The sequence below is a fragment of the Rhinolophus sinicus genome, chromosome 7 (genome assembly GCF_057876585.1).
Source record: "Rhinolophus sinicus isolate RSI-liver-muscle chromosome 7, RSI-T2T, whole genome shotgun sequence".
Taxonomy (NCBI): Eukaryota; Metazoa; Chordata; class Mammalia; order Chiroptera; family Rhinolophidae; genus Rhinolophus; species Rhinolophus sinicus.
In genome coordinates this window covers 35274513-35299533 of record NC_142507.1, presented here as the reverse complement: position 1 = coordinate 35299533, position 25021 = coordinate 35274513, and the positions used below count along the sequence as shown (strand labels likewise).

General features: G+C 36.5%; 1 protein-coding gene and 1 long non-coding RNA gene across 2 annotated transcripts in view; both read left to right on the top strand.

The window, feature by feature from the left end:
- Positions 1-4863: 4863 nt before the first annotated feature.
- On the top strand, positions 4864-14814 carry LOC148757789 (uncharacterized). Its single transcript, XR_016021732.1, has 3 exons — positions 4864-8108; positions 11170-11291; positions 11920-14814. It is a non-coding gene; the product is annotated as an uncharacterized LOC148757789 (long non-coding RNA).
- Positions 14815-20426: 5612 nt separating this feature from the next.
- Positions 20427-25021, top strand: part of DPYD (dihydropyrimidine dehydrogenase) — a 797040-nt gene continuing 792445 nt past the window's right edge. The window contains exon 1 of the mRNA XM_019747023.3: positions 20427-20759. Within this exon, the coding sequence (XP_019602582.3) occupies positions 20721-20759 (39 nt within the window). The 5' untranslated portion in view covers positions 20427-20720. The remainder of the gene's footprint in view (positions 20760-25021) is intronic.

The following is a 25021-nucleotide window of genomic DNA, read 5'->3' as shown; positions in this document are numbered from 1 at the left end:
AGACTTTTGAAGGCTTAGGCCTGCAACTGGAACAGTGTCACCTTAGACGTCGTTGTTTAGTTGAGCACATAATGACTCCAGCTCAGATTCAAGGGGAGAGGATTGCACAAGCGGGCGAACACCAGGAGACTGATTCATCAGGGGCCATTGATAGAACAGAATCACAGGGCTTAATCACTGCTTATTAAGCCGACTGCTGGTAATATAGAACAATGTATTCAAGTCTGTAATGGCTAGGGGTAAAATGAATTTAGAATTTTGGCAACATGCAAAATTCTAGTATGTTGCAAATTAAATGCTTTAGTTTGGCCTCCATTATTCTTTTGACAAAGTTTCACTTCCTCACAACTTAAGCTATAATTTCTACCAATAGGAGCTAAATTGAAAACTTTTTACTTTTTTTTATGCTAATTCCTGGTTTACAATGTTGAATACATTAGCAAAATACTAAGCCTTCTAAAATAATATATCACACGATTTGAATAAACTTGGAAAGCACTGGCTTTTTTTCCCTACCCAAATATTTAATTTGCAGTTGGCTTCAATTTCATAATTTGGAGTGTTTTCAGAAACCAATTTATTAGCGTCACATAGAAAAAAGTAACTAACAAAGTATCCCAAATAATAAGCTTGCCAGGTAAATATTTAAAGATATCACAATTACTTGCAATGTTTTAACCACAATGCAAATATTAGCCCTAACAGCTTATAATGAATAACTCCAGAGTAAATTGGGAACTTGAAGCTCCCTCTTCAAATTCCACCCTCTCTTCATCTCTATAGAAAAAAAAAAAAAAAAAAAAAAAAAAAAAAAAATATATATATATATATATATATATATATATATATGAGTTAGCATCTTTCGATTGCCAAAACCAGACACTCAGGTAATTCAAATAATGTTAGATAATCATAATGAAGATACAAATATAAATAAGAAAAACAAGAATCTCAAGGGACTCAGGGCTTGTCATATAGAGATTATAACATAAACAGGTCCCAGGATGATTTAAGACTCAAGACAACTCTAGGAAGATCTTATCACCTCTCAGAAAGTTGTCAGTTAACCACTATTGCCTTTCCAAACTGGCTTTTATTACTTCAAAATTAAAAACTCTATACTTTTCTATCTTTGTGTTTTTGCTGATTCATATGTCTGCATATTATTTTAGTCTGTGACATTTGAGATAGGGCATTTCATAACGCAAGACTCTTTCACACACGGCACAACGTTGATTGGTCCTCAAACACTAAATGCCTGTAACACGTATTAGCCATTGTCACAACAGAAAGTACTCCAACACTTTGTCAGACTCCCCTAGGGGGCAACATCTCTCCTCCTCATACTCAGGGAAGAACTAAGTAGAGCAATATGAGATTTCTGCCTCCTCTCTGGCTAACAAATGGCTAGCTGTCATAGTATGTAACAAGTAGGAGTTGTTCCGCAAATATCAGTTGCGATCTGTATCATATTCATTTGATCGAATAAAGAAACCATAGTCTTAGCACATATTTCAACAACAGTGTGTCTAGGTGTATTTACCAAATTGATTTGAGAATTATGCTTATACAAAAATCCGCACATGAAGCACGTGAAAAGCTTCTCACTGTCATTAGTCATTAGAGAAATGCAAATCATGAGTCTGATAAGATACACCTCACAATCATTAGATGGCTTTAATGAAAAATACGGACATTAACGAGTATTAGTAAGGATGTGGAGAAATTGAAATTTTCATACACTGTTGATGGGAATTTAAAATGGTACAACTGCTTTGGAAAATAGTCCGGCAGTTCCTCAAAAAATAAAGCATAGAGTAATCATATGACTCAGCAATTTCACTCCTAGATATATAGCCAAGAGAAACGAAAATATACATTCCTATAAAAATTGTACATAAATGACATAAATGTTTTCAGCAGTATTATTTTTAATAGCCCAAAAGTAGAAACAACCCAAATGCCCATCAACTGAAGAAAAGATAAACAAAGTGTGCTATATGCATATAACAGAATATAATTCTGACATAAAGAAGAACTATTATGGATTCGTAACTCAAGAAGTGCTTATTCTTCTAAAAAACCCTCCACCAAAATGACTACATAATCTACTTATGTATCTTTGATAAGCAGGAAGATTGGAAAGTAACTCCTTAGAAACATAATGATGGGGCTTCCTTCCCAGGAAGTAGATGAAGGGACAGAGGGAATTACATTTACTAATGAGTCACCTTCCTCAAATGATGGACAATATGCTTCTTCTAAAGAGACAACCAACCAACAAATGAATAAATAACAACAGTCCCCTTTCTCCTCAACACCACTTCTGAAAAGATTTTATTCCTGGGAACACCTGAATCTCTGCATAAAATTGTAAGGTTGAAAATATGATTGGGCCACACATTATTACAGGAAAATTTTGGCTCCAGGATCCCTAACAAACACTGGACAGTTAGATATTATTGTATGACCCCCTCACACAGAAGAAACCAGTCATGAGTACTTGGTCAGCAGATTACAGAATAATATTTTGATAAATTGGTATGCATTTTTCTTTTCCTTTCTCATTTTTGTTTTGCCTTTCCTCTATGATTCAGTGAGCTTATAGCCTCAAATGATGGTTGTTAAACAAAATGTGAATAAAAGGAGTCAATTTTAAACTTTTTCATTAGGAACAAGGTTGTTCTACATCGTAAGATAGACATAAGAGAATACATCGTTTGTCAATTTCTACACTGTTCATCTTTTCCATCAAGGATGGAAAAGTAGTCACTTGTGGGTCTCTGAGAAAAGAGCCTGAGCCGAGCCTGTTTCACAGCCCCTCACCCTCATCTCATCCCTGATAAATTTCCAGTGTGTTCTCTGTGCATCATAGGAGCCCAGCAATAACAGAGATAATAGGAAGCTTTGGAAGCCTTGCCTTCAGGAAATAGAAGCACATTGTACTTTCATGTGTGGACCAGTGAACAGGACGGATGATGTTCATCTCATCATTCATTACACGGGAACATGAAAATGACTGAGGACCAGGTGTCCACCCTCCTTACTGGTACAATGGCACGTTGTCAATGTCCTAGAATTTAGAAGTAATTCTAAGCAAAAGGGAGAAAAAGCCTTAAATACACTGAGATTTTGATTTTGACATTTGGCTGATTAAGGATTCAAAATAAAAATTAATGTTTATTATAGAACAAGCTAAGTTATAGTTCTGGTGAGCCTAACAAAGTCTGAGGTCTAAGGTTAGTAATGACTACATTTTTATCAACACTTGCAAAATAGGAAGAGTACCTTTCTTGATAATTATAACTTTGAGAAATCTTTGTTAAATATAAAGCAGAAGGAATTATATTAAAGGAATAAGTTGAGGAGGATTAGTTATATAAAATATTCCATGTGCTTTTTTTTTTTTTAACAGCTTTCCGTCCCCTTCCATCTAGGCAGGGTCATATAACTTATTCTGCCCATTGGACTATTAGTGGAAATGTCATGAGTCATTTCTGGTGTAAGTATTTAATTTCCAAGGAGAAAACTCTCTGCATCTTTTTAACATGCTGCAGTTCCAGAAAGAAAGAGAAAGTGGCATCTCTGGAAACCTCGGTCCCAGCATGATTGTATGGAGCAGAGGCTCCCTGTAAACCCACCTGAGTTATATAGCATTAGCAAGACATAAGCCTTTGTAGTATTAAGCCTCTAAAATTTCTGGAGTAATTTGTTATTGTAGCATAACTGAGCCTATACCTACTAACGCATTATAGAACACTCAAAATTTAGAATAATATGAATCTACTAAATATTATGTCTTATGTTAAGTGAAACAAAATCAGATTACAAATCAAATTTATTAAAATAATTTCAATTGTATAAAACAATTGTGTAAATTTGCCTACATTGAAGCATTGATGGTGGAATTATGAGTATTATATATTTTCTTCCTTACTTTTTCTCATCACGTATCTTGAAAAAATTTGAATAAAAAATTATCACATATCCCTTAAAACCTCACTAGTAGAAAACCAGGATATGCACTGTATCCAGTCTTAGGTACTGCAATAGGAGGTAGTGTTATTATTATTATTTTTTTTCACATTAAAACCAAGATTTCCAGGGGCATAGGTCTCTGAATTTCCATGATTTGATATTTTATCAGAATATCAATTGAAAGCTATATGCATTTGTTGAGCATTTATTCAGTGCCCAATAATGTGCTATATATTTACAAAGACAAAACAAAACAAAACAAAAAAAAAAAAACGCAAGTCAGTTCCTGGATTATTACTCTCAAAATCTTACCTGGTGTCAGAGACTTAGACCAACAAGAATTGGTATACAATGGCATATAAACACACTCTCCTTCTTCATTCCACTATATGTGTTAAATAAAGTACTGAGTTGAATGTACCAGCATAGCAATTTCTTACATCAAGCTTAGAAAGTGGTGGTAGAATCTAAAACTGGATCTTTAGGTGCTTAAATAGGATGAGCAAATCACAGAATATTAGGATTTGAAGAGATTGTGTGTAACACTTGTTAAGAAAATAGGCCGTTGAGTTAGAAATATCTGGGTTTAGTCTGAAACTTTGATATTTCAGGCAGTTTGATTATAGTAAAGGTGCTTAAACACCTGAAGGCCTAATTTCTTTTACTGTAAACCTCGCATAATAATATCTCCTGAGATTGATTTAAGAATTGAATGAGATAATGTACATAACACACTTAATGCAGTGCCTAGCATAAAATAATCTCAATAAATGATAGCTATTTTTATTACTCAGTCCCACCATCCAGTTTTACTCATGGTAAAAAGCATATAAATCTCCAGTTATGAAAACAGTTATGAGTATGTAAAGTAAAAGCACAGGGAATATAGTCAATATCGTAATACCTATGTATGGTGTTAGATAGGTACTAGATTTATCGTGTGATCACTTCGTAAGTTATATAAATGTCTAATCACTATGTTGTACACCTGAAACTAATATAATATTACACATTAACTCTAATTGAAAATAATAAAAATAAAAACATACAAGCTTAGGATATGGGAAATTGCCCAAAGTCATAAGGCTAAATTAACTCATAATATACTTGAAAAGTAGTATTAAGTGTACTAAGTTTCCCCCCAAACAACAAATGAAACTAATATATATTGGAAAATTGACTATAAAATGTAATCACTATGTAATTTTCCAACCCAGTTTTCTCAGAATGTACCTGTACCTTTGGATCTTACCCCATGCCTGACACTCTCCACCCACTTTCCCTTTCATCCACTTTATTGTGTCAAGTGGATGGAGACTTCCCTGGTTATAAGCATTTATTGTGTCCTTCATGGCTTAGGGTGGATAGGAAAGCAAGTTAGGGGAGGCAGTGGCACAATAAGGGCACCAGAACCACAGGTTGTCAGGGCAAAAAGCCAGGTGAGATTGTGGAGTAAGAAGCAGGATATGGCTCCAGGGTATGTAGTTAATTAATGGTGGTGGAAGCTGGGAAGGAGAAATGAAGAGAGAGAGAGTGAGGACAGAGGAGTTCAAGAAGAGTTACGAGGTGGCGACATTTATTCTCCCATCTACAACAGTGTTACTGATGCTGGTATTATAGCTACCATCAGGTAATTGGATTCCAGCAAGGTCATAAATGAGAGAATCTACTAATTGCAGGGATTATTGGGGAAAGTATCATGGACCTGGAGAGAGAATGAGTTGGGTTATTTGAAGGACTAGATTAGGTATGAAGAAAAATTGGACAACAATCCAGATGAGGACAATAGCATGAGAAAATGAAGACCGAGATAAAAGGAGACTGGCTTGCATTTGGGGTAATGAGGATATTGCCCTAAGTTTGTCCTTATTGGTCATATTCTCCATGGCAATTGAGAATAACAGGAATAGCTTTTTTATGACAAATGGACCTGACCATAAAGAAAGGAGCTTGAGAGCACTGGCACAGTTCATATAATGCTACAAACCACTGTCTTCAGCCCGTAAGCCACCTACCTGTGCCAGACTCAGACCGATGACTTTAAGGGAAACGGTTCTATTATCACAACATTTCTGATCACTAAGGCTTTCCACGTTTCCTAAACTCTTTTCCTTAATATTCTACAGTGTGTTTATTTTCATGGCTATAAAGTAGTCCTCAGATTTGCAATGATATTTACTACTCTATTGCAGAGTATTTTAACTGATGTTAGCTCAAATCAATTCCGGAGAAACTTTCCAGCCAAGGGAATTGCAAGCTAGCTGGTTGACATTGGAGGTCAAATACCCCAGGGTATGGGTCTCAAATCACTTAATTCTTCACAGCAAATTAGAAATGGGACTCCAGCTGGTGCTAAAGAATAAGACAGACTTGCTGTATAAGGACAAGCTGCTGCTTGGATTTCCGAGTCTTTATATTCCTAAAATAAAAAATATGAAACTCAACTTCCCTCCCCCAATCTCATTCTTTAGAGTAAAAGCTTTCTTAACAACAGCAAAAATCTGGCCATCTGATTTCAATACATAAATCTTGCCAAGGTATAAAAATAAAATATGATTTAAACAGCAACCTGTAATCTCCTGTCGACGACCAGCTGTGCCTCCTATTAGTATTAATGGAAGTTACACAGGCATAATAAGAAGGAGGCGAAATGCCACCTTATGCTTTTTGCACACCTTAACATTTTTACAGCAAGTCTGATTACAAGGGTTTACTTGAGCGGCAATTAAACACTGATTGATTACTAAGTACAATTTGTATTCCAGGCAACATGCAAATGGCAATGAAATTCTCAGATAAGAAATGGAATAAATTCTTCTCACATGGAGAGAGGATCACATTTTTTTAAACAGCAAATGTTTTCTTATATGGAGAAAAGAAGTTCATTCTAAGTTTTTTTATAATATATTTTAACCCAAAGACAATAAGCCTTGATTCCTTTTAGAAAGAATAAATGGTATGTTTTCTGCAAATTGCACTTCCCACTTCACCTTTAGACTGCAGCTTTCTTTCCATGATGACAAACCATATGGGTGGAAAGAATAACATTCAGTTACAAATATACTGACTTTGGCTATAGTTACAATTATAAACAATATTTTTTCATCAGATTTTGAAATAATTTCTACCTTTAATTTGAAAAGTGAAGTGAAAGGTTGACTTATTAAATGTCTGCCATGTGCCAGACACTATTCTAGGTGTAGGCAACATAGAAGACAGTAAGAAAGAAAATAATCCTTGACCTCAGTGCTCATAATAGAGAAGGAGAAGCTCACAATAAACAAGTGGACAAATGCAGATATAATGTCAGCGTGTACGCAGCGAAGAAAAATGTCCTGGGGAAAGAGATGGATGTTTATGTGTATGTGTGTCCATGCTTGTTCTGGGGACTTGGTGGAAAGAGAGTTCAGAGCTTTGCACTTGCTGTTCGTGTATGAAATACCCTGGTTCAACATTGTGGGATGGTCGCCTGTTCTGTATCATTTTGGTGTTAATCTAAGGACAAAGGATAGAAAGAGCTAAGAAGTGGTCTGTTAAATAAATGGTAAGGCCAGAGTGGCTGAAGTGGTGCTAGCTGGAGAAGAATGGGAGATGAGATCAGAGATATAGAGATCTTGAGATCATGTCAGGCCCTGTAGACCATTGTAAGGAATTGGGTTTTACTTTAATTGTAATGAGAAGCCATCGATAGGTTTTGAACAGGAGAAGGTTATGATTAAAATATGTTTTTCAATCATCAGTCTATGGATTCATTATAAAAGGGATCTACCTGGAATCTGCAATTTTTTTTCCTGAAAACCAGTGGATCCATAACTGTTTTTACTTTTGACAATGGAATGTAAAAGAGAAACAGCAATTAGTAATTTTATAATCAGATGTGTTTAAAAATAAAAGCCAGAAATTGCCTAGGGTATTGGTATGAATGGCAGGGAAAGCTGGAAGAAATGTAAGGAGAGAGTTATGATGCCTATAAAACAAAATGTAGGAAAGACTACTTGAGATGTCCAGAAGCTTGCCTTTTGTGGGGCAGGGATAAATGTCTGTTTATGTTCTTTTGCAGACTTCCAGGTATAAAGACTTCATATCTTCCTCAGTAGTCCGTGCTAATGTTTTATCATTTTGACATAAAGGTTGGTTTTCTTATATCCAATTAAACTTATATACTATTAAACCCATTTCCTTGTCTGTCAAAATAGAAAACTACTGCTCACTATTCTTATTAAAAAGAAAAAAAACCAACTTCATTTAATAACTTATTCAAACTTAGCTAGCTTTATCTTCTCTAACCTAATGGTCTCATATTCTTTCATCTTTCTCTATTTTTATTACTTTAGCCAAATTTTTTCTTATTTTTGAACAATCTATTTTAAAGTATAAATTGCTTCTTGTATAAATGAATCATATGAATTATTTAGAAATTTATGTTACATGTTTAGCAATTTAGCTTAGTTAAAACAATGGGAGAAAAAGACAATATTTAACATATTACATTTGTGTGAAAATCTGTGGTCCAGCTCATCACTTAGGCATGGATTTACTGTATGTATCAACGACAAATATATATGTTTACTTAGGATGTGGTTGATACATATAGTTGTAGACATAATTTATATGTAGTCCTATATATAATGTTTGTTTCTTATGGAGAACAAAAATGGTGATATAGGTAATATCATTCCCCAGACATCAGGATTATTATAAGTCATAGACATAAGAGATTAGAATAGTATAGAATAGATGATAGGTGATAAATATATAGGTAGATAGATAGGTAGATTGATAGATAGATACATAGATACATAGATATTGTAGGGGAACATAGGCTACTATTACTCTATTTCAAGGCAGAATAGTAAGATGAAAAGTATATTGAGTGAAGGAGGCCTGGGCAAACATCCAGGATAGGCCACCTACCAGTCTTGTGAAAATATACAGTTACCTTACTAAACCTGTTTTCCTTACACTGTGGTAATTAATATATAGTCTAATGCATTGTTGAGCAAAGTAGGAATTTTAAAAGTTAGTATCATTCTCCATGAAGAAAATTAAAAACGCACTTTTTACTTTTTATACATTTAAAACAAAATCCATAAATTTCTAGCACTGTTTTAAAAACTACCAAAAATTTGTTACCAGAAATTCCAATATGGTATAGAAGCATCAGTTTCTCTATCTTTAAATTCAAATTATTGTGCTGATTGAATAAAAAATTCTGTGTAATGTCTTAGGCATACAGTAGATGATCAATATAAACAGGTATTTTTATTAGCTCTAAGTAAAGTTAATGATTAGGCATGCATGGTTCAACAGAGGACGCAACACAGCAATCGATGGCAGTTAGGCTAGTACAGATGGGAAAGTGGCTTTGTCCATTCACTCTAGTTATTCATTATCCAGCAAAAACAAGTGTGGGCCAGGAAAATCTTTCCATAGAACAATAGTGGATGCCAAGATCCTAACCACTCAATATAATCTCTCAGAAAGAAACATTTGGTGGCCTTTAAATAGAAAATATGATGCCAAAAGAATGCTTTTGCTGCCATATTTTTAATCTCCAAATTGCCACTAGTGGCATTGAAATGTTTCTTGACTGAAAGATGTATTATATTTGTTAGAGGACCAAAGTCAATCCTGAAAGATATTAATGTTGTATATTCTAAGGGAGGTGCTGAGGGAGGACAAAAAAATATCAAAAAACCCTTCAGAAACAAACTTTTGTGTGTGTGTGACACAGATGGTTGGAATAAATTATGGAACTCAATAAAAGCCGTTCAACTCACTTAGTTTTAAAATCCATTTGGACATTCATCAAAGTTCACATTGTGAAATGTGTTTGTGCTACTGGAAAAGTCACACTAATCAGCATTCCCATCTCTCCACTCCACCTCACCGCTCGCCCCCCCCCCCCTAAAAAGGAAAAGAAGCAGGAAAAAACTAAAAGTTCTTTCAATTGAACCCTAAAACAAGACAGCTGACTTATGAGTTCTGTGATGACTCATCTCAAGCAATGATATGGGTGGATATGTATACACATATATATATACACAGAGACACATACACATCACATACAATGGCACAAACATGTAATGTATTAGTCATTCTAAAAGGATGTGGAAATATGTTAGGAATGGTTACTCTGCCTGAGATGTGAACTACCAAATAATTCTTCCCTCCTTTTTGTTTTTTTTCACCTTTTAAAAAAATTCTTCCCTTCTTGCAAATCACATGAAAATATTTTAAAAAACACATAATTTGATAACATTTTCAATAGATGGAGAAAAGACTACTCAGAATACTTGAAAAAACAAAACTAATGAAACTCTTTCAATGTGTTTAAGACATAAAATAAGGAAGTGGAACACATTTTTAGATTTATTGAAAATACTCTAGTTACTTTACATGAATGATTATACATACCAAATATTGCCAAGTGAGTTGCTAAGTAAGACAAGAATGGGAACAGGAAATATGTTTCAGAGTAAGTGTCTAACTTAGAGTTTCTCTGATTGGCATACATGATAAATTTCATTTTAAACATCTAAAGATGCATTGGTGTGCGAGCTATTGGGAAAGTACAAACATTCTGATTTTTAATCCATTTGTTTATTCATTCAACACATATTTGAGTACACCTACTTATTTCCAGATACTATGTAAGATAGGGATTCAAAGATTAATACGACATACTCCTTGCCTTGAACGATTCCCTCTGGTGGGTTAGACAGACACATAAATGTACAACATTCAATATTAAATACTAACACAGAAGTATGAAAATATGATAAGGGACTATAACCTACTAGCTGTTTCATGCATTCACCCAAAATACTTGTTGAGTATATACAGTGTGCTAGGCACTGGTCCAGGCACTGGGGATACAGCTGTGAGCAAAACAACCTTATAGAATTTACATTCCTGTAGAGGCAGTTATGTGATAAGCAGACAAATAATTAAGACAAATAGAATGTCAGTTTGTAAAAGGTGCTATGGAGAAAAACAAAGCAAGGAATGTAATAGGTGCTATGGAGAAAAACAAAGCAAGGAATATTGAATGTGAAACATTGGAGCTACAATTTTAAACACGGTGGTCAGACCTTTTGGTAAAACCTTATCAAAAAGGTGAACTTTCTGTGAATGCTTGAAGCTGATGAGGAGCTAACCATTGAAATATCTGGTGGAATATCATTGCAGGCAGAGGGAACAGCAAGTGGAAAAGCCTATGTGGATGGATGGAGTTGAAGTGAACATGAAGAGCAGGAATTAGGGGGAGAGAGGAAACAAGCAGTTGGATGATACATGCCTTCTCCGGCACTGTAAGTACTTTTTTCTGCTGAGTGAATTGGGAAGGCATGATGGGTTTGCAATAAAAGATCAACAGGGCTTATTGCTTTATAGATTAAATAAATCAGTACATTCAAACAATTATTTTGTCATAGAACATCATTCAAACATTCAGATTATTTTGTCTAGTTATGTAAAGCTTAAGTAGTTCTCACTATTTGCCAGTCTCTATAACAACAACAACAGAAATGTACCCAGGACAATGATGATCATTAATAATTCTATTTGCCAGATTCTATGAGTCAAAAACTTTTCATCAAGGAATATGATGATATTAATAATTATTTTCATAGAATGGACTGAAAATTGTATAGACAATTTTGGTATTCCATTTTTAATATTTCATACTTCACATAAAAATTACAGACTGCCTAAATATGTGCCAAGCACCATGGTAAGAACAAGTGTCTTAATGCATGCATACACATACAAATTTATAAAAGTTATATGTGTTTGTGTATTTGCTCATAATGCAATGAAGTTTTTAAATAACTTATGCTTTTTCCTATAATTAACCTATACATATTTGTTACTTGTCCATGAATTTAGACATTATACTCTCATATGTTCTTTGATACAGTTATTCACTCTTATCTGCAGGGGATATGTTCCAAGACCCCCAGTGGATGTCTGAAACGGCAGATATTACGGAACCATACATATGTTTTTTCTTCTGCATACATAAGTACCTATGATAAAGTTTAATTTATAAATTAGGCAATTTCACGGATAGAAGATTCATCCTTACTATAGATCTTAGCAAATTCAGCATATGATTTTTTTTCTTTCTTTATTAAGCCAAGAACTTTCACACTTTATTAAAAGAAATGCTTTCTGTTTGGTGTATCCGAATCGCCAGCATCACTGCTCTGTACTTCGGGGTCATTATTAAGCAAAATCTGGGATACCTTGACAGTTGATCTGATACCAAGATGGCGGCTATTAAGTGACTAACAGGTGGGTGGGGAGAATCGATAGCGTGGAGACACTGGACAAAGTGGGGATTCATGTCCTCCTAGGTGGGACAGAGTGGGATTTGAGAGATTTCATCATGCTACTAAGAACGGTGCAGGCACACAATTTAAAACTTATGAATTGGGTATTTCTGGAATTTTCCATTTAATATTTTTGGACTATTATTGACCACAAGTAACAGAGACCTCAAAAGACAAAAACATGGATAAGGTAGGACTGCTGTATATTCTACTACATATTGCCAATATTTTTTCCTGTTAATATTCTACAACCTCATTTTTAAAGACTACATAAAATTGAATTGTATCAATTCAATATATTTATTGATTAGTCAACTATTGTATGACATTTATGTTGTTACTTTTTTATTTTTGCATAAACAACTTTGGAATGAACCATATTTTTAGGTAAATTTTGCTATAAGCATAACTGTTTTCTTAAGATAAAAATATCAGAAACGAAGTTGCCTCAAAGAAAATGCACATGTTTAATGTTTGGCTACATATTGCTAAACCTCTCTATCTATATACTTACACCAAGTTTTTACTCAGAATAGAATCTTATGAATCTGTTAATTTTTCTTTTCCTTAACCATGCCTTAAACAATTTTTGTCAATCTGATAGATGAAAATCATATTTCATTATTATAATTGGCATTTTTAGTTCAGTTGATACAATTTCACTTTATCAACCACTTGTATTTTGTGTGTGTGTGTGTGTGTGTGTGTGTGTGTAAATTGCCCATTAATGCCCTTTATCTAATCTCATATTACTAGAAATAGTTCCCCCTTAGGCTTTCCATACCCTCTGTCATGTTTAGAGAGAGTAATAATGAATACTTTCTCATAAATATTTATGTACCTACTATTACTAGGTATACTGTGTTAGGCAGGAAGATAAAAAGATGAGATCCATTCAAAACCACCAAGGACCTTGCGCTCTAAGGGAGCTGGTGATCATGAAAACAAACTACAGAACAGGGCAGCATATCACTCATTATTCAGATGTTTAAAAATGGATCATTATAGTTTTATGTTGGAAAACAGAAAGATAGCCACTGATTGAAAGACAGAAATCCTTCTGGGGTGTAGGTTTTCTTTCCAGATGCTGATTAAAAACATAGATTGCTGCTTCATACATGTAAAAAATGCTCAATAACAATTGATATGGTAAGAAATTGATATGGTAAGAAATTGGTTTCCAATGACAATGATAATTGCCATCCAGTTTAGCATGTGGAGAAAAAGAGTGAGCCCACCCCCAAAAACAACCTGCCTGGGCTGGTTTTCACACATTCACCCAAGTGAGTATATGAATATGCAATTATACATACATTGCAATCAAAGTGATACTTCAAAATACATATTTGATCATGTTATTCCTCTGCTTTAAAAAACTTCCATGGCCTCCCATTTCTTATGGGATAAAGTTCAAAATCCTAAATTAAGACTAAAACACTGCGTGGTATTCTCGTTTCCATAGTTTCATTCTGGGTTACTCTCCTCACTAGCTGCTTGAGCTCCAGCCATCACAGCCGACTTCCCTTTTATGGGGATGCCTCTGGCCTTGGAGCCTTTGCACAGCTTACTTCCTTGTCTGGAATGTTTTTGATCGTCTTCACTTCCTCCTCTTGTTCCTCCTCCTCCCTCTCCCCTTCCTTCTTCTTTTTATATTAAATAAATAAAGAGCCATTTACCTTCTCAACTTTTTTTTTTTTTCTTTTTTAACTCTTACTGTCCTTCAGATCTTAGCAGCAAGGACATTTCATCAAGGAGTCCTTTACTGATTTCTCAGGTCCGTCTGCTACAACAGTGCTCCATTTTCTCTTGGTATTGTTATTCACAATAAATATTATATTTTTGTGTGATTACTTGATGAATGTTCATTTCCTTAACTCATCTGCAAGCTGTGTTGAGTATAGAGTTTGCTTCTATTTTGCTCACCGTGGTACCTGCAGTATCTTACACTGTACCTAGTATACATGAGATACACTGTTATTTGTGATATGAATAAATGGATGATAAGAATCCATTTATTTGTGGTATGAATAAATGGATAAAAGGTAGGACTATCTCAGAACATTGAAATAAATGAGGGGACCTTATTATATCAGTCAATTTTTATATCCAGACATGTGGATAGTTAAGTACATTTTACATGCAATATATTCTATCAGTTAAACAACATACAGTGGTGACAAACACAGCTTAGATTCCCTGGAAAGTGAACTTTGAGATAAAAATGTGCATACAGGAAGTTTATTTATTGGGAAGTGCTGTCTGGATGAGGACTTGTGAGGGTGGAGGCTGAAGCAGGATGGACAGAGGGAGAAGTTGAACTCCATTGTCATCCCAACAAATACCTCAGATGATTCCTCGAGGGACCTCTGAAGTTGGGATGGCCCCTCAAAGTTGTCTTGAATTGAGGCTAGTGCCAGGCCTTTATAGCTCCACATCAAGCAGTCATTGGAGGTTTGTTACCCAAGGAAGAGACATGATCCTTAGGTGAATGGCTCTTTGTAACCAGGGACAATTGCCAGGGAGGGACTCAGCAGAGAGCTATCAACCACCAACCCTCCCAGCAGTTGTGGGAATGAGAATGAGAACCTCAGTCGTGAATGGGTTGTGGGGAACTATGGGGATCTGGGAGGCACATCACAGCATCCACTACAGCTGACAAAAAAGAACAATAAATCATTTAAAGAAGGTTCTCTCTCAATTCCAAATATAAATGTACTTGAAACTACGAAAGAATAGAAGTCCAGCAAGAAAACAAAGAGATAGCTTTAAACACCAGTTGCTGGAATTATGGTAACTTTTGATGGTGAGAGAGAGGAAACAAGCTTAAAGAAAAAGCCTAGAGGTAATGAGGGGGATTCAGGAAATACTCATTCTAGAGGGTGTTTTTTTCCTGCTTTAAAGTCAGAAAAGTCTATAAACCTACTCACACTGCATTTTACCCCAAATCATTCAGAGTCAATCATATGTCAATCATACAAACTACTATCACATGCAATTTGCCATTAACTCTCACAATAATCCCATTCAGTTAGATCACTTACTCAAAACCATTAGGAGACAGTGTGTTTTTGAGCTAGTGGTTTAAGGTTTGTGATGCCAGGACCATGCCTTTATTATACACTGAGGTATCACTAATGCTTATCACAGTGCGGGAAACAGTAGCACACAACAAATAATTGTTGAATAAATTTCTGAGACAGGTTTGTAGTTTCTCTGTGTTATTTGTGCTTTTTATGGTATCACATAATATACATACATATATATAGAACCCGTGTGTGTGTGTGCGTGCACATGTGCATTCATACAGGGTACATGGTATATGTAGTGGAATAAATTATACCAAGTTTATCCATAAAATACAACTAATATATACGTTATGAGTGGTTTGTGTAGGAATACTAGAAATATTTGGACCCAGCTGATTTTAGGTCTTAATCCTCTTGGGCAGTTTGGATAGGAGTTAATCTGGACTTAGGAAATCAGGAGCGGGGGAAATAGGTCTCCTTGATCAATCAAAGTCTCTGACTTTTTTGGGAGAAAATTACCTTCCAAAGAGTATCTGGAAAGCAATCGCTTAATGCTAGACTAGAAGGGGGAAATGAAAGTACAGGGAAGTCTGAATTTTTATTGTGTTTCTAAATTTATGGTACTGAATAATTTCTCAGAAATGAAAGATGACTCATAAGCTTTCCTTCTGACTATGGTAATAATAACAACAATAATAATTTGTACAATGTAAACTATTAAACTGAGATACATCTTGGTAATTTGTATACTATTAGATGAAATGTCTCTTCAAAGCCTACAAAATAATAATGTAGAACACCTGATATTTGACTGTCTTCCAGATGGAGGGACAGCTTGAAAAATGCCATCATAATTTACAACTTTTAGAAAGTGGTGTGAATGCATTTGCACTTAGCTTTAAACAGCTTGGATTATTTACAGGTATAACTGTGTCTAACGTGGTATTTCAGTACATTTAAAATATTATTAGATTCAGTTGCTGATAACAGAGTATAGGTGTGTCCTGTGAGCAATTGATTAGATGCCTTAATTAAATATCTCAGAACAGAATACATCTGTTTGGTGAGGTGGGGGGGGGGGATGGTAAAATAGCATTTAAATTCTAAATTTGATTATTTAGTGTCACTGAAGAACCTCTTACCTTTCTAAAGACGTTGTATTTTGGGCTTATCTTCTGTGGTGTTTAGGAGAATAATAATCATGAAAAACAAATATGGAAATACAGTGTCTAACTCTAAAGGATAACTGGGACATTTGTACCCATAAAACAACTAAAGTATGGATTGCTAACTGGTCAGATTTATATTAGAGTGAAACCTAAAGGAGCACATGAGTCTATATCTCTGGAGGTTAGGAAACTTACATTGAGTCTTTCTGGTTAAATTAGAGAAGGAACCATAACATTATAATTATATATCATATTATATATATATATATATATATATATATATATATATATATATATATATATATATATATATATTATATATGTATGTATGTGTATAATTCTTTTACTCTCCTACCTATCAGTCCTAGGCTAGGAACTGAATATCCAGTAGACAACCAAGTCAGACACGGGCCCTCTCTTCCTGGAGCTTACATTCTAAAGGGAAGACAAGTATTAAAAAAGTCTCCCTCAAATAAATATCTAAATAAAATCTGACAGAGCTATGAGGAAAAAAATAGTGTGTCCCACAGAGACAAGGTGGGTCTAATTTTGCTGCTAGTGGGGAATGCATCAAGGAAGGCTTCCCTGAGAATGCTAAAGAATGAGTAGAATGGGAAGAGTACTCCAAAGGAGAAAAGTGATTGGAGGATAGAAAGATAGGAACATACCAGTCATAGCAAGAGTGGCCCTTGGCGAGGTTGGAGAAGAGGAAAAGGGCAGATTATTCAGAGGTCACCAATGGAGTTTACATTTTATTCTGATTGTAATGGGAACCATTGAATGATTTATGAGTGTGTGTGTGTGTGTGTGTGTGTGTGATGAGCCAATTTTAATACTTTTTAAAACTCAATCTGGAGTAGAGAGGGATAAGAATAGAAGCTGAATATCAGTAGCTTGGACCTTGGTGGGTGCAGTGAACATGGAGAAATGAAGAAACACTCCAAGATCTATTTAGGAGGTTGAATCCTGAGAACTTTGGGACAGATTAAATGCGGGAGAAAAAGAGATTCAAGGATGATTCCAAGGTTTCTATGTAACTTTCTAATTTTTTTAAATAATATTATTTGATTTAAGTGTTGACTCTGAGAAGAATCATATGAGGTTGGACAATTAAGTTCATGAACTCATCCTAGCAAAATGCTATGTACCTCATTGCTGAGTATCACTATGGTCACCTTCGAAGTACTCCCCTTGGGAAGCTATGCACTGATGCCAGTGCCTAGTCCACCCTTCAAAGCAATTTTCGAACTCTTTTCCTGGAATAGCAATCAGTGCTGTCGTCATATTACTCTTGATGTCCTGAATGTCATCAAAATGTCTTCCTTTCAATATTTCCTTTATCTACAGGTAAAGAAAGAAGTCATTGGGGGCCAGATCAGGTGAACAGGGAGGGTGTTCCAATACAGCTTTTTGTTTACTGGCTAAAAACTCCCTCACAGACAGTGCCATGTGAGCTGGTGCATTAACGTGATGCAAGAGCCATGAATTGTTGGTGAAAAGTTCAGGTCATCTAATTTTTCATGCCACCTTTTTAGCACTTCCAAATAGTAAACTTGGTTAAGTGTTTGTCCAGTTGGTACAAATTCATAATGAATAATCCCTCTGATATTTAAAAAAAAGGTTAGCAACCTGGTTGCAACCAGTTCATGAACTTAATTGTCACACCCCCTACATGCCAAGAAGGACTCCTTGTGGTTAACTGGCTCAAACTCATAATCAGAGTCTAGCAGCCTTTGCTGACAGGACCCTGTCACACAGGCTGCATAAAAAGGTAGAGACACAGATCGAGCTGCCAAGACTTCTGCACCTTGTCCCTGATGGCTGGTCCAACGCTTATAAAGAAGTTCTTGGAATCATCTTTTGACCAAGTGGCTGAGACCTGTCCCATCTCTTTGAAGCTGTACAATCATATCCTCATTTGCATGTTTACTGATCAATCAGAGTGGATTCGTAATGACCATAAGGACAGTACTATTTGGACAAAACTGTGAAATTTGGAGTCCTCGTTTGCATAAAATGGACCAATTAGGGACCAGAACAGATACTTTCTCTATAAAAAGTGGCCTCCCCTTTATCTTGGGGAGGGCACTTAACAGTTTCCTCCTGAGGCTGTGTTTCCCAGGTTTACAAACTGTTCATCTAAATAGTTTCTCCTTTTATTGCACTTTAGATTGGAGACTCCTGTTGGTATTGGATTGGTGGCAGCAACCTCTTGTTGACAGAAGGAAAAATGTTACCTACCTTCTAGTAAATTCCAGGTTCTGGAAGGTAATCTGATGGTTTGTTTAGAAAAGCCTTCCCCAGCCACTCAAGCTAGTGAGCACCCACACTCTAGTTATTCTGTCCTATTCCTGTTTTATCTTCCAAACACTCTGTTATCCCTCTGTTTACTTGCTTACTGAATATTATCTCCATTAGGGTGATGTGTCTTCTTGAAGACTACTATATTCAAAGCACCTAACACAGTGTTTGGCATATTGAAAACATTCAGTAAATACTTGTTGAATTAAATGATGAAGGAACTAAAGAAAGAATAACAATAAAGAGGAAATACTTGAATCCAAGGTGATCACAATCTGGCCAAGAGCAAATCAAATCAAATTCACCCTAGTGCAAATCAAATTCATGCTAGTGCAAATCAAATTCATGTTAGTGCAAATCAAATTCATGCTTGTAAAAAAAAAATTCACCCTCGTAAATCAAATTCACCAGTGTGCAAATCAAATTCTCATGTGTGCAGAGAATTCTCATCAAATTCACACTTGTGCAGAGCAAATTCACACTTGTGCAAAACAAATTCACATTTGTTTAAATCTAATTCACATTTGTGCAAATCAAATTCACCCATGTGCAAATCAATTTCAACCTTGTACAAATCAAATTCACCATTGTGCAAATGAACTTCACGCATGTGCAAAACAAATTCATCCTTCTGCAAATCAAATTCACCCTTTTGAGAATCAAATTCACCTGTGTGCAAATCAAGAGCACTAAGAAGTATGATGAGGGGCGGCGGGGTTATCTCAGTCGGTTAGGGCTCAGTGCTCTTAACAATAAGGTTGCAGGTTGGATCCCCACATGGGCCAGCCACTGTGAGCTGCACCCTCCACAACTAGATTGAAACAATTACTTGACTTGGAGCTGATGGGTTTTGGAAAAACACACTTAAATAAATAAAAAGTTTTTAAAAAAAATTAAAAAAAAGAAGTACAATGAAAGCCTTAATAGAAGTATGCAGAAAGTGTTATGGGAGAAGGGTGAATTCTGCATCTATCTAACTGGGGAAGAAGAAGGAAAGTCTGGAGTACAGATATACTTGAAGATGAGGTGAATATTTTCTGGATTGAGACCACCTGTAAATAAAATCGCTTCATATCCTAAGCAAGCTCTAAAACAAAATATAAAGTGCAAGTTTTCAAAAGAGCTTCACATTTTAGAATTAGTTTTTAAAAGAGCCATGAGAATGGATTATTCTGCAAAAAACACAACTTTGATTTTGTACCACCTACAGCACCTACTACTTGTCTCTTGTGGCTTGTAGGAATTATTGCTGGCCTGGTCCTCACATCCCTTTTCCCCACCCCCAGGGATTGTCAACTCTCAGAAGGCCCACACCCTGGCCTTCTCCACCTCAGTCCAGATCCTTGCCAGACTATTTGTTGGGTGGATGGAGGAACATTTACCAGCTTGTTCCTGAAATGCAATGTTTCTGCTTCTCGAGGGGTTCTTGCGGAAGGAAAGAAAAGGAACAATTTGTTACTTAGAGCGCGGACTGTTTCTACCTTTAATCCGTGGGTCTGTCACATCTGGTCCTCGCCTACCTAGCTCAGCATTAAACAGTTTATAGAGCAAAGAACAGTTCTCAGAGCGAGCACTCTCTCCCACCCTTCCTTCCGCCGGCAAAAGAAAAACAAGCCGCCAGGTTGGGGGTAGGGAACCGGAAGGGCTACCAAAATCTGCTCTCTTGGGCAGTTCAGCGGGCTGAAGCTGGCCCCAGATCCACAGGACGGAGCGCGAGCCCCGCCGGGGGCGTGGCCTCACAGCTCGCCCCGCCCCCGCCCCGGGCGTCACCGCCCCCCGCCCCGCCCCTGCGCAGCTCGCCCTGGGCTTGCTGTTTCCACGCGCGCTCCCGGAAGGTGTCACTTCGGTCTCTGAAGCCTGAGGACGCACGGAGCTTCTGCCTCTAGGGGACTCCGGACTTAGGCACTGCCATGGCCCCTGTGCTCAGCAAGGACACGGCGGACATCGAGGTACCGACTGCGCGCTGGCTTTCCGGGGGCGGGTGGGGGGCCCAGATGGTGGGGGCCCCTAAGGCACCCGGGCCACCGCCGCGCCCGGGGAAGAGTGGGAGCCAGGGAAACTTGGCCTCCGCGGGAGGTCGGCGGGGTGGCGGAACAGCCAGTTCCCCGCGCGGGCGGGGACCCGGTGGAGGAGTCCCATGACCCGAGCCGCTGCCCTTTGGGTTGGGACCGGGCTGTTGACTTCGGAGGGGACTAAGGAAGCCTGTCCTGTCCGGCTCTGAACGGCGGGACTGAAGAAGCACAAGAGTTGGAGAGAGGTGGAGTCTGCCGGACAGGAGCTCCCGCTTCCCAGTCCTGCCTCTCCGCGCCTCCCCTTGCACCCCGCGTGTGCTTTCAGCACACCTGTCTGCTGCTCCCACCTCCAGTGCCTGAATCCTGGATATTTGCCAAGGTGGAGTGTATCAAGGAAGATCTGTGTGTCACCGATTAGTATTGCTTATAAACTAATTTAACGTAGGAAAGAATGAAACAATGTATTGAGAACATGAAAATGCAGTGCTGCCAGAAAAACAAATAAACCGTGGTTTTTCTCTCAACAGTTTTTTTATTCCGTCTTGCCCTCTGTTTCTGTATAAATATCATCTTTCTTCCTGTGAATGAGATCTTACCTGAACTGGGCATAACTTTGAGTTCTCCCTAGGACCTTTATGTGTGAAATGAGAAGGATTTAATTATAAACAGTGACTTTAGACATACTAACCCATGTCAGCGTAGCTGAGATAAGATATACCGGTTTTTACTTTTTTTGTTGGGTTTTGTTTGGGGATTTTCTTTGTTTCACTCTCCTACTCTGGTGTATACGTGTGTGTTTGTTTTCTTTAGAAATGACAAAATTTCCTTTCCTCAGTCCTTTCAGTGGTTCAAGTAAAAGTTTAAAACGACCTGTTTGAAGAATAGCTGCTTTTGCCCCATTTTGCCATGTCATTGGTTGAAAGAACTTTGTGTTCTGTTTGGGGGATGGTAGTAATGTTTTCTCCAAATTCCATACACTGGCTTGAAAAATCCATTTTAGCAACAAGAGCCAAAGTATATTATATGGACCTCTCCAGTTAATTTACTTGTGGTTTCTCTTGTGGATAATTTACCTTTTCATATTAACCAATATGATACATTTAACCCAGTATTTATTTATGTGTGCACTGGGTAAAAGATACTTCATTTACTCATAGTCCTCATAGTACTCATACTTCATTTACTTCATTTACTCATTTGGCCCTTGTTACTTTGACTCAATCTAATCCTTTTTTTCCCCCTATCGAGTCAATAATAGCAAACTTCTGACAGCATTCAGGCAGTACGATTTCAGAAATAAGTGTCAGGATAGGTGGTTTTTGGCTTTTGACTTTTGAATTTTAGAATGGCATGTTATCTGCTTAACTGATTTCTTTCTCTGTACTCTCTTGCAGTTGTCTTTGAAATCAGTTCTTAACTACAATACACAAAAGAAAAAAAATGTCAGCGAAACATTAAGTAGTCTTATAAGTCTTATAAGGCTTAATGTCTTAAACTGTTTCAACCAAGACTAAGAAATCCAAGCTGTCTCATGTACTTGCCTCATCTAACCTTTGTCTAAGTGACCAGTCTGCCTGATGTTACTTGTCATCTAGAATAGTGGTTTTCAAGGGTTTTCAGCTTTTATGTTGTTCGTATATGCAAGACACTTTAATGAGTAACATCTTTCATCACACATAGTACCTTACTTTTCCCTCAAAGCAATACCCGTGATTCATGAGTACCACGAAAGAGCATGGAATCAGTAAAATATAATGCAGTGAGGAAAAATACATTAAGCCTAGAGGAACACGTTCAAGCATAGATGTCTTAGTTGGTCCTGACTCACGAAAGCTCACTTTTGTTTGAAGAATCAGAATGAATTATGAAAGGTCAGTTTTCTGTCTAATTTGAGTGCATACGCTGGATTGGCTTTCCTTGAATGAATTTATTAAATCTATTGTCTAGAGATTGATCTGATTGTGTGACCACTGCCTTAGTCTCAAATACATGGAGAAGGAAGTAATCTTTAAAAAAATGTATCAGTAAGAAACAGATTTACGTTCACCAGATAAATGTGAAAAGAACAGAAAGTGATGGTGACAACCCACTATACTAGTGATTTAGTTTTCCCTGAAAGCTATCTACAGAACCTTTGGTTTCAGTGAAGCAGCCAGGAAATATCTTTGTTTCTGAGGAAAAAGGTTATTGAGGTATAAAAAGTTGCTTTGTGTGCTCACTCCATGATTTCTAGCCTCAATCCAACATCACATCAGGGTTTGAAGGGTTGGGAGCATGAAAAAAATCAGGTCACTAAATTCCAAAACTGGAATGTCCCTAGGCTGGAAGATAGGCATAGCAAGGATGCATTAGTAGATAATAGATACTAGGCAATAGAACCTAGCTCATATACTCAAAAATTGTTGTCATTGTAATGGAGAAGTTGCAAGAGAAGTCACATTTTTTTTTCCAGACTCAATGTGGTTCGGAGCAAAGAATCTGGAGCTAACTGCCTGGGGTTAAGGTCTAGTTCAACCCTTTTTGGCCCTGTGCCTTTAGGCTAGTTACCAAGCTTCTCTAAGTCATATTTGCGTAATATGTTAAGTAAGGAAAGTAATACTTGAAAAGATAATTAACAAATATAAGTTCACATTTTCTTGTCAGCAAAAAGGACAAACGTGTTAAAAAATATATAGAAAAATATCAGGAACATCAATGCTAATGAAATAATTAGTATTCTAAAGTTCATTAGCAGTATCTATATACTTTTAAAAGTTACTTTACTTTGTGGACTCACTTTTTGGATACAGCTGAATTTTGTCAAGGATGGTTTTTGAATACAAGTTCTCCTGAGAAGATTACAAAGAAGGTGAATGTCAGACATGGATCACTGTCCCTAACATCAGCAGTACTTGCACAGTACTTTATTTAGTTTGAATTGATAACCAATATAGTATCTGCACATTTAAAAGCAAGTAAGAATGATTTTGGAAGAGTTCACTATCTTGTTCCCCTCCACTGACATGGATAATTGAGAACAGACTATAAAAGTGTAGCTGAAGGAAAATGTGTGCAGCTTCAGGGAGCTTTTAACTCTTTGAATGCTAGTAATTTTGATAAACATTTACAACCCAACTAAATTGCTACCAACCACTCCACTGCTTCCACAATCATAAGTCAAGTCCATCCTTTGAATTACCAGTTAGTATTAAGGGGTTATAAGCCCATTTCAAATTTACCCTGGATAAAAAGGGATTTCCGTCCATTGTCCACAAAATTGCAATGCATTTTGAGTCAAATAAAAATGATTTCTGAATTATACAGTAGCTTCTATTCATTTGAGGAGATAATTGAGAATTTTCTGTGTTTATTAGGAAAATAAGATAATAAAAGGATGGATTTGGAAGATGGAGTATAATGGAAACAACTCCGAGGAAGTCAATTTTAAGGAGTATTTTGAAAAAAGGAAAGTCATGGGGAATGAATTGGTAGAGATGGCAAAAGATTATTTCAGAATACCCTTTGTCATAACTGCTTTTGTCCCTAGGGAGAAAGGTCCTGGATCCAAGGAGAGAATAAGGATTCAATTTGCAGAAGCTATGGGTTATTTATTTATTTACTTAAACTTACATGCTTTTTACTCAGTGTAAAAGTAATAGTCTTTTCTTGTCTTTTTATTGACTGGGCACCACAGATCAATGGAAATGCTATCTTGACTTGCTAAGGCTTTTAAAGCATTTTTTAAAATTTAAACTTGAAACCTGTTTTGTGAGTTTGAGTTATTAAAAATGTGTTCGTCCTCCCTACTTTAAGTTGTCTAGTAGACCATACTTATTTTTGTGTTAAACTATTTCTCCTTTCTAAGGAATTTAGGTGAAAAGTAGAAATGTGTCTGATTATGTGATGTGAAAAGTGACTTCATTCTTGTGATGGCTCCTGGTAGTTTTAAGGTACTACACATTTCTATAGCTAAGTATGATCACATATATATTTTAGTACAGTTAAAAAAATTCTACCTCCTACACGTGAATTCAGATGACTGGGTTTAGTAGTTTAATTAAAAACTGTGAGATTAATGACTAATGATGAATCTGTCACTAGGGAGATTGTTTTAGATTGGATCTGCTTAACATTAATCATAGCCGATAGTGTTGACTCGTTGTTTAATTGTAAAAATATGCTAGAATTTCAGTAGCCTCCTTTCTTACATTTTGGAAGAA